The sequence below is a fragment of the Schistocerca piceifrons genome, chromosome 7 (genome assembly GCF_021461385.2).
Source record: "Schistocerca piceifrons isolate TAMUIC-IGC-003096 chromosome 7, iqSchPice1.1, whole genome shotgun sequence".
Classification (NCBI taxonomy): domain Eukaryota; kingdom Metazoa; phylum Arthropoda; class Insecta; order Orthoptera; family Acrididae; genus Schistocerca; species Schistocerca piceifrons.
This window is the reverse complement of record NC_060144.1, coordinates 178,284,936-178,297,145: the sequence shown is the minus strand read 5'-3', so window position 1 is coordinate 178,297,145 and position 12,210 is coordinate 178,284,936. Positions and strand designations below refer to the sequence as shown.

The following is a 12,210-nucleotide window of genomic DNA, read 5'->3' as shown; positions in this document are numbered from 1 at the left end:
TCGGATTCCCACATCATACCTTCTTAATTTTTGTACTTAAATTTTGTTCGGACGAATAATTTTTATTCTCACTCACAATTATGGCTACGTTTCGCTTGAAAAAAAAATCATGTGTTTCATTCCTCAGTATATTTCAATAACAGTTTCCCTCTTTACTCTTTAACTAAGTTAATGTTTAATATACAGGCAGGACTGTTTCACATTCATTTTAATGTTCTGCATGTTGTGTTAATGATGACTCTTTCTTACTTTGAGAAAATAAATTGAAATACTATTTTATATGTCTGCATTTCAGACTCGTCACTATGAAAGCTTTCTTGAAATGTTTTAAAATAGAGGTTTCCCATGTTGTTTCAGCAGATACTTGCAATTCCCTTCTTTTTATTTATTTTTCTTATTTTTATTTTTATTTTATTTATTTATGTATTTATATACTTTTTTTCCTATTTATAGTTGGAGCCAAGCCATACTTATGTTGCTCATCACATCTTTCAGTGAAGATGGAAAGCGTTAATTTCTTTCCCGTTACAAACAATATGATTTTTAAAGCAGAATATTTTTTGCCCATTTCATGAAGATGTCCCAAATTACGATAGTACGGTATTCCTTATTGGCAGTATGTATTCACAGGAATACTAAACACGATGAACAAGCGGCACTCCACTAGCGACAGCACCGCCGTGGCCCGCGCTGACTGCTAGCACCACGCAGCCACACTGCTCATTCGTTGCTGGGGACTTGTTATTTTTAGTGTTTTATTACCGCTGTTAATACATATCGATGAAGCGAATACCGCACTAGACTAACTTTGGATCGTTCTATCGAAAAGACAATTATAAATTCCGCTTTAAATATCGACAAACCGACGCTCTCCGTAGACACTGAGCGTCGCATGAAAGACGTGGCAGCACTGACTCCATCTACACGTTGAATTAACGAAACTGCAAACACCAGAGAAAATTCGCTTGAGTACCCTGAGAAAGAACATCCTGTATACGTCTGGGGATTTAAAATCATTTGTGAAACGTCTCCCGCTAAATAATTAGCAGAATGTTTTCTAAACAGTAATTTAACACTATTCCGTAAGTAATGAAAGCCGTATTTTTGGAACATTTTTCGTAACAAGGACGGGGACTGTGAGTCCCTCGCATGCCACGAAGACTATCAATGCACCCGTCTGCTAGGGAAATCATATTTCTGGCATGTATGTTGGAAGGCTTATCTACAAGTTTTACGTTGACAGGGAAGCACTGTCGACTAATCAGATGGTTAAGCTAAATAAAACGTGTTTCCATTCAAAATAATTACAACAAGCACATCAAAACAAATATATTTCGGTAAGGAATGTAATATGGTTTCTGAAGTCAGCTTGTAGTGCTAGAGAACATTTTGTTGTGGAGCTGATGTAAGCTGTTAAGCCTGTGTCACTGATTGGGACTGTGTACTGACATTCACGTATCCACAGTCCGTATGGAAAGTTTCGGAACGCCCTTTATTGTGCTTCGGCGTGAATCTATGTGGGTACTGGGTGATAAACAAGCAAATAAAATGTCATTCTTGATTCTAAATGTCAGTGTTCTTTTATCATTTGTACAATCTTCCTTTCCGATTCTTGATGGAGTTGTCATCAATTTGAGCTTAGCACTAGCGGAAGGAATTCTACATACTAATCTCATGCTACTAATACTACTGTTACAAATACTTTGTACAAGAATTGGCATAACCATCTAAGTTACATTAATAAAATGAGGTGTTGTTGAATGGATTATACTTTTGCGAGGAACAGTCAGAAAAAGAATTAATTATCTTACACAGTTTGATTAGTAGATTTATTTCGATCATTATCAACATGTATACATATAACGACAAGTACCACGATGTGAGTATAGCACACAAAGACAGTTCGTAGTCCAGACACAGCAAATTGCGACGGCCCCTATAGAACATCACCTGGTTACTACTGCTGTCTGAGCGACAGATTCGTCCATACAGTGACTGATTATAACGCTTTTAGAAATAACACTGATGGGCACGCATGTGAAATTCTGAAGAGTTGTCCTTCTCTACAGTCTCCAAACAGTTCACTGGCTGAACTAAGGCAGCACATATGCAAATGAAATTGTCCAGTGACACTTTATGTCTTATGGAAATTAATACCATTTCTTAACAAAATATACCGTTACTTGGCCGTTTAATCACATTTAGTCACATCTCATTTCTACATGGAATGCTATTTTACAGTGGAGGCCTTCCCACTTGTTCGGTAACGTTCTTATGCCTTAATCCGGACCAAGTCTGTACTGTGATCGTCACAACTGTTACCTTTATTATAAGGTAGATTTCACCAATTTCTGCTCTACTGGTAGGCCTTATTAGCGAGCTGAAATAAAAATAAGCATCTTATGACGCTCACATTTAAATATAGTATCCAGAATTTGTGTTCTTCCTGATACCCACCCAGTGGCGAGAACGATTCTGGAGGTATTTCAAGTAATAGGCACAAACAACGTGAAACTCACTAATATTTAAATCTGTCATATTTTGTTACATATGGCTTACTTCAATAACCATTTTGAACATTTCAAATTAAGATGTGTAGGCCGTTCTCGGCTTCGTAAGATGTGTGACACAAAATATATACTTTCAATTCTGCGTTTAATTCTGTGCTTCCTTGTTTCATATTCCTATGATCAAGATACAATATTTTTCAGAAATGATCGGTTATGCGAGAGGTCAATTATCCAAACACACCCCTTCCCCCAGCCCCTGCATCCCTAGTTGTTTTTCGGGTAATTGACTGATACTCTACTGTATGTTTATTGAGGGTGGGTGCATTGACGTGTGTGCTCTCTAAAGATTTCTAGGAAACCTAGATTTGATTGCAAATAAAATTGTAGTAATTTTGCTTCTTGCTAACTGTGAAACGATGTAACAATGTTTCAGGGGCTATTAAGATATCTGAACGTTAAAATAATGCGTGTTAGGTAACATCCCTTTCATTTCGTAAACGGTTCGAAGATACCTGTATGTCATTTCTGGCAAATGATAGTGTCCAGAGGATCACGTAATTTTGTTGCAAATGTTCTGGATTCGAGATATTGAATCAAATATGCTTTTATTATTTCGCAGTGCCTATTTTTAAATAACATTCGGAAGCTCTTGAAAAAACGAACAATTATGCAGGATGTAACTGCTGTAAGTTCAGATATTTTTGTTTGTGATACCTTAATATATATATACACACAAATGAGCGTGCTGGTTGTTTCCTCTGTCCATGGAAGAGTCTTTGCACAAACACGTCGCAGAATTTACGACCTGATTTTTTCTTCATGGCTAAAACTGCCCCACGAATAGAATACGCTTGTCCTTCGTCCACGTGTCTACACTTCAAAACCTGACCTGCTGCCCAGGGAAAAATAATCATTAACGGCTTTCTCTTGCCACTAACCAATCTAAAAATGTACTACTCGTAATAGCTACAGTTACAGTATACAAACGAGGTAATACTAATGTAATGTTGTCCAGAGTACACCGTCCTCCACTTATCCCGTTAATCCCTGCATAACGCTTGTGAAAATTAGCGTGAAACGTTTGTCATACATAGCCGAGAAATGTGCTGAAACTTAATGACCAGACGTCTGGAATCGAGTATTGAGTTGTAAACACCGTCATACGCGGCTTTTATGCCGAGTTCCTTCGGGGTATCAAGCTTTTAGATTGTTTACTTGTTTGCACAAGTGCTGTTCTCTTAAACATGGGGATGTACGTAGAGCAGAAACTGGTTTTCCTACGTCCCTTCTGATACGCTAGAAGTTCGCGGATAATTTCATGAAATAAGTCTTACGCATCTTACATGCATTGTGAATCAGCGGTCCTCTGCTGTTGCATACGAAAAAAACCGGAGTCAAGCTCCGCACTACATATTTGTCATATCATATCCCAACAGAATGTTTCAAGCACTTGTGTTTTCTGTTTTCCAGTTTTTCCAGGATACCATCGCTTGTCAGATTATTTAAAGAACAACAGCAGTGACACTATAGCAATGAAACTATTTTGATAGCCTTAGATGTTTGTAACCAGTACCTCCCCTTGCCACTGGTTTCCTACATTTACAGGAATACGATTACGCCTTATTACACGAGTTAACCTCTGGTGTGCACAAGGTACGCAGTGTGCCAGAAACGTACCTCCAGTTCACGAGTGGGAAAATCCGTCGCTTAGTGGTTACAGAAACAGCAGAAACCTCTCCCGCAGAAAATGCGTTCTTTCCGACATGCAGCTTCTGGACACTTTTTTATCCTTTTTTTCCTGTTACGTGGCAGTATTACTTGGCGGAACGGCTTAACAACCACCAGGGAAGCAGGGGCTGTCGCAAGGTGCTGTGCAAGCTGCAGCTGGCTGCCGCTAGGACAGAGACGTGGGCGCTCGACACTACGCAGAACCTTGTAGAACTGAAGAGTGGCAACCGCAGTGGTGGGTGCGCCACTCAGTTGCCCTAGTCCAGGCCAGCTCGACATTTGGGATGTGGGTACTAGGCAGCGAGGATTGGGAAAGTAGGACTACGCTCTTGGATTTCATTCCTCGCATTCTCTCAACTTCCTGACGCTAGTTAGACGTCAGCATTCACTGTAGCTGTTCAGCACTATCTGCAGCTGCTATTCCCCGTAAAATATTAATTTAAATCAAAAGAGAGTGTATAGAAAATGAATGTTGGAGAAAGAGACACAAAATGGGAAATTCCATTTAGTAAAAGTAAAATGTTTCATTTTAACTGAATGTGGAAATTTCCGCTATCATTTTGTAAGTTTAGTCTTCGACTTCGATTCAGGACTACTTTCGGCCTTTTAAGCCATTATCGAGTGCACAGCTCCAAACAAAAACGCGCTACATTACCACCAGGAAATGCGAACACCGCGGTCTGAATGTAAATCAACGGAAGGAGAATTAGCTGCCCAAAGCAGCGAGCGATAAGTATGAAAATCGTAGCGTATTCACTTGCTGTATTTCTTTGCGTTTTGGTTAGGAAATTTTATTGTTCTGACAGATAGTTGAGCGTGTAATGCAGGAAAATGTGATACGATGTAACGATGAAACAAGAATAAAATTATGGTCGGACAAAAACTTTCAGAGATGTATGCACGTAAATTAATGCGTATACTTTAAAGAAATAAAAGATAAAAATTACAAAAAAATAAAGTGGCTTAGCAAATTGGGAAATTCGAAAAATTAAAACAATTAACCAATATAAAAATCAATCTTTTGTACATAAAAATACAAACGGATCTACAAAACATATGGTATTTCGATAACTTTACTCACATTATACTTACGGCTAACAGAAATCAATTTAGAAATTCCTTTTTTAGTTTCCACTCTGACAGGTAGACTTGTTTACATAATTTACACACAAAGGGCCTTCGCTACCATTTGGTACGTATGGCACATTTTTCTATGTACCTATATTTCTATTTTTTTACTTACACAGCATTGTGTTTATGTTTAATGGTGGTAATGAAGTGTGATCTTTTATACAGGTAAACATTTATTAACGGCTTAAATTATAGCACAAGTGGAATAATTCTGCATTCATTTAATAAACATTTGACTGTGGTGCACACTATGAATAACACGTTTCGTACTACTGGTACGCGAAGAACATAGGAGCCGTCACACAGTTTCGCATGCGGGGGGACAGAGTACGCGGAAATCTGATGTAGATGCGATGGAGGACGAGACGAATGGGGTCTAACTCAGAATACGAAGAGAAAACTTCCACAACCAACAAAAGTTTTGTGAAGAAAGAACTTCAAGACGGTTTCGTACGAAACTCAGTTGTTTCTTTATATTCGCACTAAACTGACGAATGTTTGTTACATCGGGCTCGAACTATCGATTGTATTGTTTTAGACGCACAATGTTAGTAAAAACAACTGGACGTAGAGTTTGCATATTGCATGACGAAATTAGTAACTGTTTACCTTCCTACCGCTCCGCATTTTATGAAGTATAGATTATTTGATGAGAAAAAAGTGCCTGAAACTGCAACATTTTGTTTAAAGTGATATAAAACTTTTAACCAAAAAAATCATCATTTGCGCTTACAAGCTACGGCAACTGTTTATTCTTTGGAATTTCAACTTTTGATTCGTCTGTCTGAGGAGAGGCTCCGTGCAGCTGCGTAATATTTACCTTACGCAGTCAGACGCTTATTTTGACTCCCCGATTTTTATCAGGATTTTTTTTTTTTTGTCAGGCTCCTTAAAACCGATGGTTTATCCACATTTTATTCCGTGCCTGGGATCAGGGCTATCCATTTGTTTGGGATAGACATCGGAAAGTTCCATACAACTTTTTCTCCATTTACAAAAATACAGTAATTGCACATTTTGTAAATTGGCATTTCTTGTTTAAATATGTAGCATCATTACTCTCGTAATTTCATTGTGAAGCAACATTACGGGCATTCCTATGACAAAATGTGTTATTCACAGACGTCTTTACCGTACTCGATTGACATACAACAGCTTACAAGTTTCGAAAATTATTGTGTCACTTCATCTGCAGTTACGAGTACCTCGACCTCTAATACGAAAGTGCAGCAACAGCTTTATGTTTTGTACAGGTGAAGTACATGTTTATGTTTAGCGGATTGTTAGCCACATAAACACTTTCAAGTTTAAAATTGGATCATGGAATTTTAAATTCAGGATTTCTGATACAATGCAGTACATGACGTTTTGGTCTGTTTGCTCAGCAATGCTAAATAAATCACGCGAACTCACCGACTCAAATGTTAAAAAATCAGTTTCCGTCTAAAGATGACGGCGTAAGCGTAGGGAAGCATCCTGCATGTGATAAAATTGACTGAGACGAGAAAACATCTTGTTTATGGACGCAGAAATACGTTATCGGTAACTGATAACTGTGGCTGTGCACTCAGAATAATACCCAGCGCGATTCAGAGGGCAAAACCTGTTTATTCTAATAGCCCTCTTAATAGGGATACGGTAATAATACTCTGATCATGACAAGCAGCATGTTACACTCTCCGAGGCCTAAAGGTTCAGGTAAGATTACATATTGTCTCAGACTCTGAACGTAACACACTAATTGTATTTTTCTACGAAACTGACAATTAGACTACTTTTTGTAGTATGGGACAGAAAAGTTTTCATGTGCGTGTAAAGGCGACATTCTCTTATTATCGCTTCCTAGTTTAACCACAGTACCTAGTAGTCGTCCAGTGTATGATACGTGCCTAAAAACGAAAACACTACGTCCTCGACATTGCTAAACTAATCTGAATCACAAGACAGAGAAGAAGTACCAATGTATAGTGATGATTAATTACAACTTCGGAAAAAAATTATGACGTGACTCAGTTGCGTAATAGAGGAAACAGGTGTCACATTTTCAGTAAACTTTTTGTGTGTACTTAAGCAATTACAACAAAAGTGTCTAGGCGATATGGCTAAGGTTTCCTGTACAGTGACCACCGGACAGATTCGCAAAACTGTCACTCGTCTATGACGGAACGTAGGGAAATGAGTAACTACTTCAGCTGAACATGATGAAGTCGTATGCATTTATTTCCCCTGTCTTCCGTAGTCAACGAGGAAACACTCAAAACGAGAGACAGACACATAGAGGCAGAGAGAGAATGAGAGAGAGAGAGAGAAAGAGAGAGAGAGAGAGAGAGAGAGAGGGAGCGGGAGGGGGGGGGGGGGAGGGACGTGGAAGGAAAAATGTGGCTGACATACTAAATACTACCCATATTCCTCTCTGCGACGTCACATTACGCAGAAAGAAAAAGCCTCTGCATTAGCAAAGTGGCTTCGAAATATTGGCCTGATTACTCGCAAGGAGAAGTTAAAAATTCATTTCGTTGATTACAAATACGTCATGCATTTCCATGAACTACAGAGTCTTCGAAATGTTTCGGTGTCCACCGTTTCACACTGAACATTGACCAACACATTAAATTACATCCAGACGTGCAGTGTGAAGATACAACTTTGCGGTGAGTGCCCGATATTATTTTTATACTATTTGCTTGCTAATTAAACCAGTGGCTATACGCAACTGCATAGGAAATATCAGCTTCAATATATTTAGGCCATTTGGCGATGCACTTACCACACTTTTGAAAGATTTGTTACAGGTTCTGCGAATATGTCGACCGCCCACTTAAAGCGTAGTTTCTTGACCTATAGAAGAGCTACTAACGTCTTGAACGTGGGTAGTATAGTAACATTCAGCAACATTCATTATTAACATTTAGTATACTTTTCATCACTTATACATTAAATATATGAGCACTGGGTTATGAAATTCATTTTCTACCAAAAATCAAACGAGACTGATGTTCATTTATTAAATGACTTCATATTGTTAGTCTTATCTTATGTTTCATTTTTTTACTTGGGATTCTGCGTCCATGTATGCAGAGTCATCACTACCACTTGTCGTTTAATTGGTTCATTGTGTCACAGAGACGGAATACAAAAGCATCAGTTTTTAGCCACAGACAGGCTCACGACACATTTCCAGATTCCCTCAGATGCTGCGCAAAGCAATAAGTAAAGGTAGTATGTATCGTTTCATGTAAGGAAGAGACTTAAGAAGAGTTCTGAAAAACTGGAGCAATTACTCGTGGAATAACATCTGATGATAAAACCTTATTTCCTTAAAACAACGCTTCCTTAATGTAAAGTACTCCAGCTGAAAGAAAAGCACTTCAGTTTTTTGAGACTGAACATCACTAACACAAAACTGTCTGTTAATATTCACATACTATTCTTAGTTAAACACATATAGGAAGTGTATTGTTATTCTTTTACCTGCTATGAATATCAAGCCCATATTATTTTTCATGCCTTGAAATTTTCATGCGTAATTTCAACGAATAGGTGTCACAAAGTGCATTAAATATAAAGGAAAACAGTGGGTACACGTCATCATCTTCTTCGCAATTAAAAATGTTTTTAAAATGAATCAGACACATTCATTCTGAATATTCTTCGTGTATGTTTGGTAAGCTCTCATGGTTCAGCAGTTGCATGCTGACTGCAGTGGTTGTAACAGTATGAAAATTACACTTTCTCTCTTTAGACCTGAACAATTCCGATAAACAAATCCAAACAGAGCTTATGAGTTTGATCTAAGGTACCGTTCATATTTCAGCCAAATACAATACGTCATGAGAAAAATATCACATATTGATTGTTTTTCAGATTATTTCGTACCTTCCAGTTTGCTACAGGCACCAAATAAAAAAGCGTGTGAGATTTTTGGCACAGTAGTTTAGGGTTTTCTCAGTCTTCACACACATAACATAAACAGAGATTCCGTCGCCAGCAACACACAAGAAATGGCTCCAGCACAGTTCTACGATTCAAACAATTCCATTACGGTAACAGAAACTGCAGTGACTGTTGTGGTCCGACACATCATGCTGTTGCTAGATAGTTCCTTTGAGGAAGAATTTAGCCTCGAAGTTTGGGAGCTGGAGAATTAAAACATGGGTTGCACACATTTAGCAACCTTAACTTTACTTCCTACCTGAAACACTGTAAAAAGTATGAAGCCTTTCGACATAAACTGCCGTCAACTGTACGTAAATGTAAGCTATTATGTCACCCTTCCTTTGAGTTTATATTGAAATTATGAATACTTCAAGTATTTATTTTCACATATACGTTATCCTGAGGTGAGCAGAAATTTTCGTTTAGGAATTTTAGAGAAGGTAGTTTTGCATGCGAACCATGCTGTTATCTTCGGGGAACGTCAACATATGCATGTTATTGCACCACAAAAAAGTTATTTTCCACACAAAAAGTGAAAACAGACTATATGTTCGGGTGTCCATGTTACGTAGTTGTTTATTATCACCTTCTTCTGTCTTCAGTGTACCGAAGTGCAGGAGAGCGTTGCAACAAATACATGTTTCTTCTATTGACAAACTATTTTCCGTCAGCAAATGTTTCACACATAAAACGTTTCTACTTTTTGATTATTAGAGGCGGAAAAATTGATAAGTAAAAATTGTTTTTAATCTACAAGAAGCAAAATATATTCATCAGTTACATAGCTACCGCTGAAGCTTTTCGATGAAAACCGAACACACCACGTGTAGCACTCAGTGAAATTACAGTACACTTAAGACAGAAAAAGAAGAAATTAATATTTATCGTATACAGATTGTTTAGGGAGAAATCGAACACATGATATTATGGACAACTTTGACTCTGGAGTACTGTCAATATGGATTTGTATTTATGCAGGAGGCCTTACGAACTAGCAGTTTAAAATTTACCTCATACTTACGTGATTTGCAGATACGTGACCGTAAATCAGCTGTAGCAGTACAACGCACTGTTCAAAAACACCAAGAAAAAGAAATTTTGACTTTTTTGTGAGCAGTGTTAGGGACAACAAACTTCGTAACTATCATAACCACTTGTAACTGTGTGAGTATTACGTCAAGCACGCAACCGTGGGGTTGCTGATTTCTTGTTATACGTCTTCTTATTTTGCTTTTGGATTCTATATTTATTAGCAAATCGAAATTTTAATAAACAAATATAGAACCATAGTGGCCTAATAAAAAGAATAACTTTTATTTTCAATTGTAAATTGAATGCTACATCGAGTATTCATAACAAATAAGACATTTACATCTTTTGTACCAAATTTTAATTTATCGTAAATGATATCATTATTCTATAACTAAAAATTAAAAATGATATATTATTTTTATTAAATGACTTGCTATTCAATATTTGTTAACTCAGATTTCGATTTGATAATAAATATACGATCCAAATAAAAGTGAAAAGTTAAATATTACGCATCATGGGAATTGAACGACAAACATCCCGCTCACAAGACTAGACAGTTACACATGAACAAGCGAACAGCTCTGTTAAACAACTCCAAATTTTTTTCTCAACAGCTGTTGGAAATTTTCATAGTTGACGATTCTTAAGGGCGTTTTTTAAAAGCGTGTTTTACTGCTTGAAGAAACTGATGTTGGTCAGTGATTTTCAGATTCTATAAGTCCGAAGCTATTCGTTGGGGTCCATTCTATGAGGTTCCTTCGTCAGTCAAGAAGTTTTCCCTTATAAACAGTCCACCCTGTTACGTGTTACAGATATCCTTGAATGATTAGAATTTAGTGATAACAACAGACCACTGCACAAATTTGTAACATCTTACTATAACGAGGGTAAATGTTAGCTGCTAGGCCTTAATCATTTATAGTAACGTCACTTCACCAAACGCAACAATGCATACTTTCATTTCACGGTACTAAAGTCTCACTGTGCCTCATTCGATATATACCACTCGATTTTTTTTTATCTTTCTGTCGCGTCAGAATTGATGACAACGAAGCTTACTAGAGTATACTTGATCGTAACATCAGGACTTTAGCTCTCGGAAAAACGTCCCTTGAATGTTCCAAGGGGACATAAGAATTTGAAAGTGTTTAGATGTTCTAGAGTTGACGTGAAGGTCTATGAAATATTGGGAATGAATGAATTTGGAAGATAATGGTAAACAAGAAGTGATGTTTTTGACGGTGTATAGCAGTGTTGGTAGGTTTGGGATGTAGTATACAGCTGGTGGCAGTGTGGCGGAGGGGTGATCGCCGCTCGAGATGTGAGTCGGGGCCTTCAGCTGCCGAGGCGGGAGGCGGCGGCGGCGGCGGCGGCGAGCAGCAACGTGAGCCGGCGCGGGGGCGTCGCGGCGCCGGCTCCAAGCGGCGCCTCCAGGTTGCCGCGCGTCACCTGCTCCTGGCAGCGACCGATAGCCTCCAGGTCCAGCTCGGCGATGGGCTTGCCGTTCATCTCGAGCGGCGAGATGCAGAAGTTGCGCGCGCGGAACTCGGCGCTGCCGTTGGCCAGCGCGCTCTCCAGCAGTGTGTGGACGTGGCAGTCGCACGGGAAGTGGTTGCCGTGCACAGCCATCGTGTCCACGCCCTGCCAGAACACACGCAAACAAGTCGGTGTAGGAAATATTTGATATATTGAAAACATTTGACATCCAGAACTGAGGAACATACTCGTGCCAAAAATTAAAGCAACAAACCGCTAGTGTCTAATTCACGATAAAATCATACAAAGTGTCAACAGGTGTCCGTGCAGTCGTCTTCTGTACGGAAGACGGCATTCCGATTAATGAAAAATCACGTCAACGATTACGGGGCAT

At 38.6% G+C, this 12,210-nt stretch overlaps 1 protein-coding gene across 1 annotated transcript in view; it reads right to left on the bottom strand.

Moving 5' to 3' along the window:
• Positions 1-1,802: 1,802 nt before the first annotated feature.
• Positions 1,803-12,210, bottom strand: part of LOC124805074 (insulin-like growth factor-binding protein complex acid labile subunit) — a 584,744-nt gene continuing 574,336 nt past the window's right edge. The window contains exon 7 of the mRNA XM_047265506.1: positions 1,803-11,981. Within this exon, the coding sequence (XP_047121462.1) occupies positions 11,676-11,981 (306 nt within the window). The 3' untranslated portion in view covers positions 1,803-11,675. The remainder of the gene's footprint in view (positions 11,982-12,210) is intronic.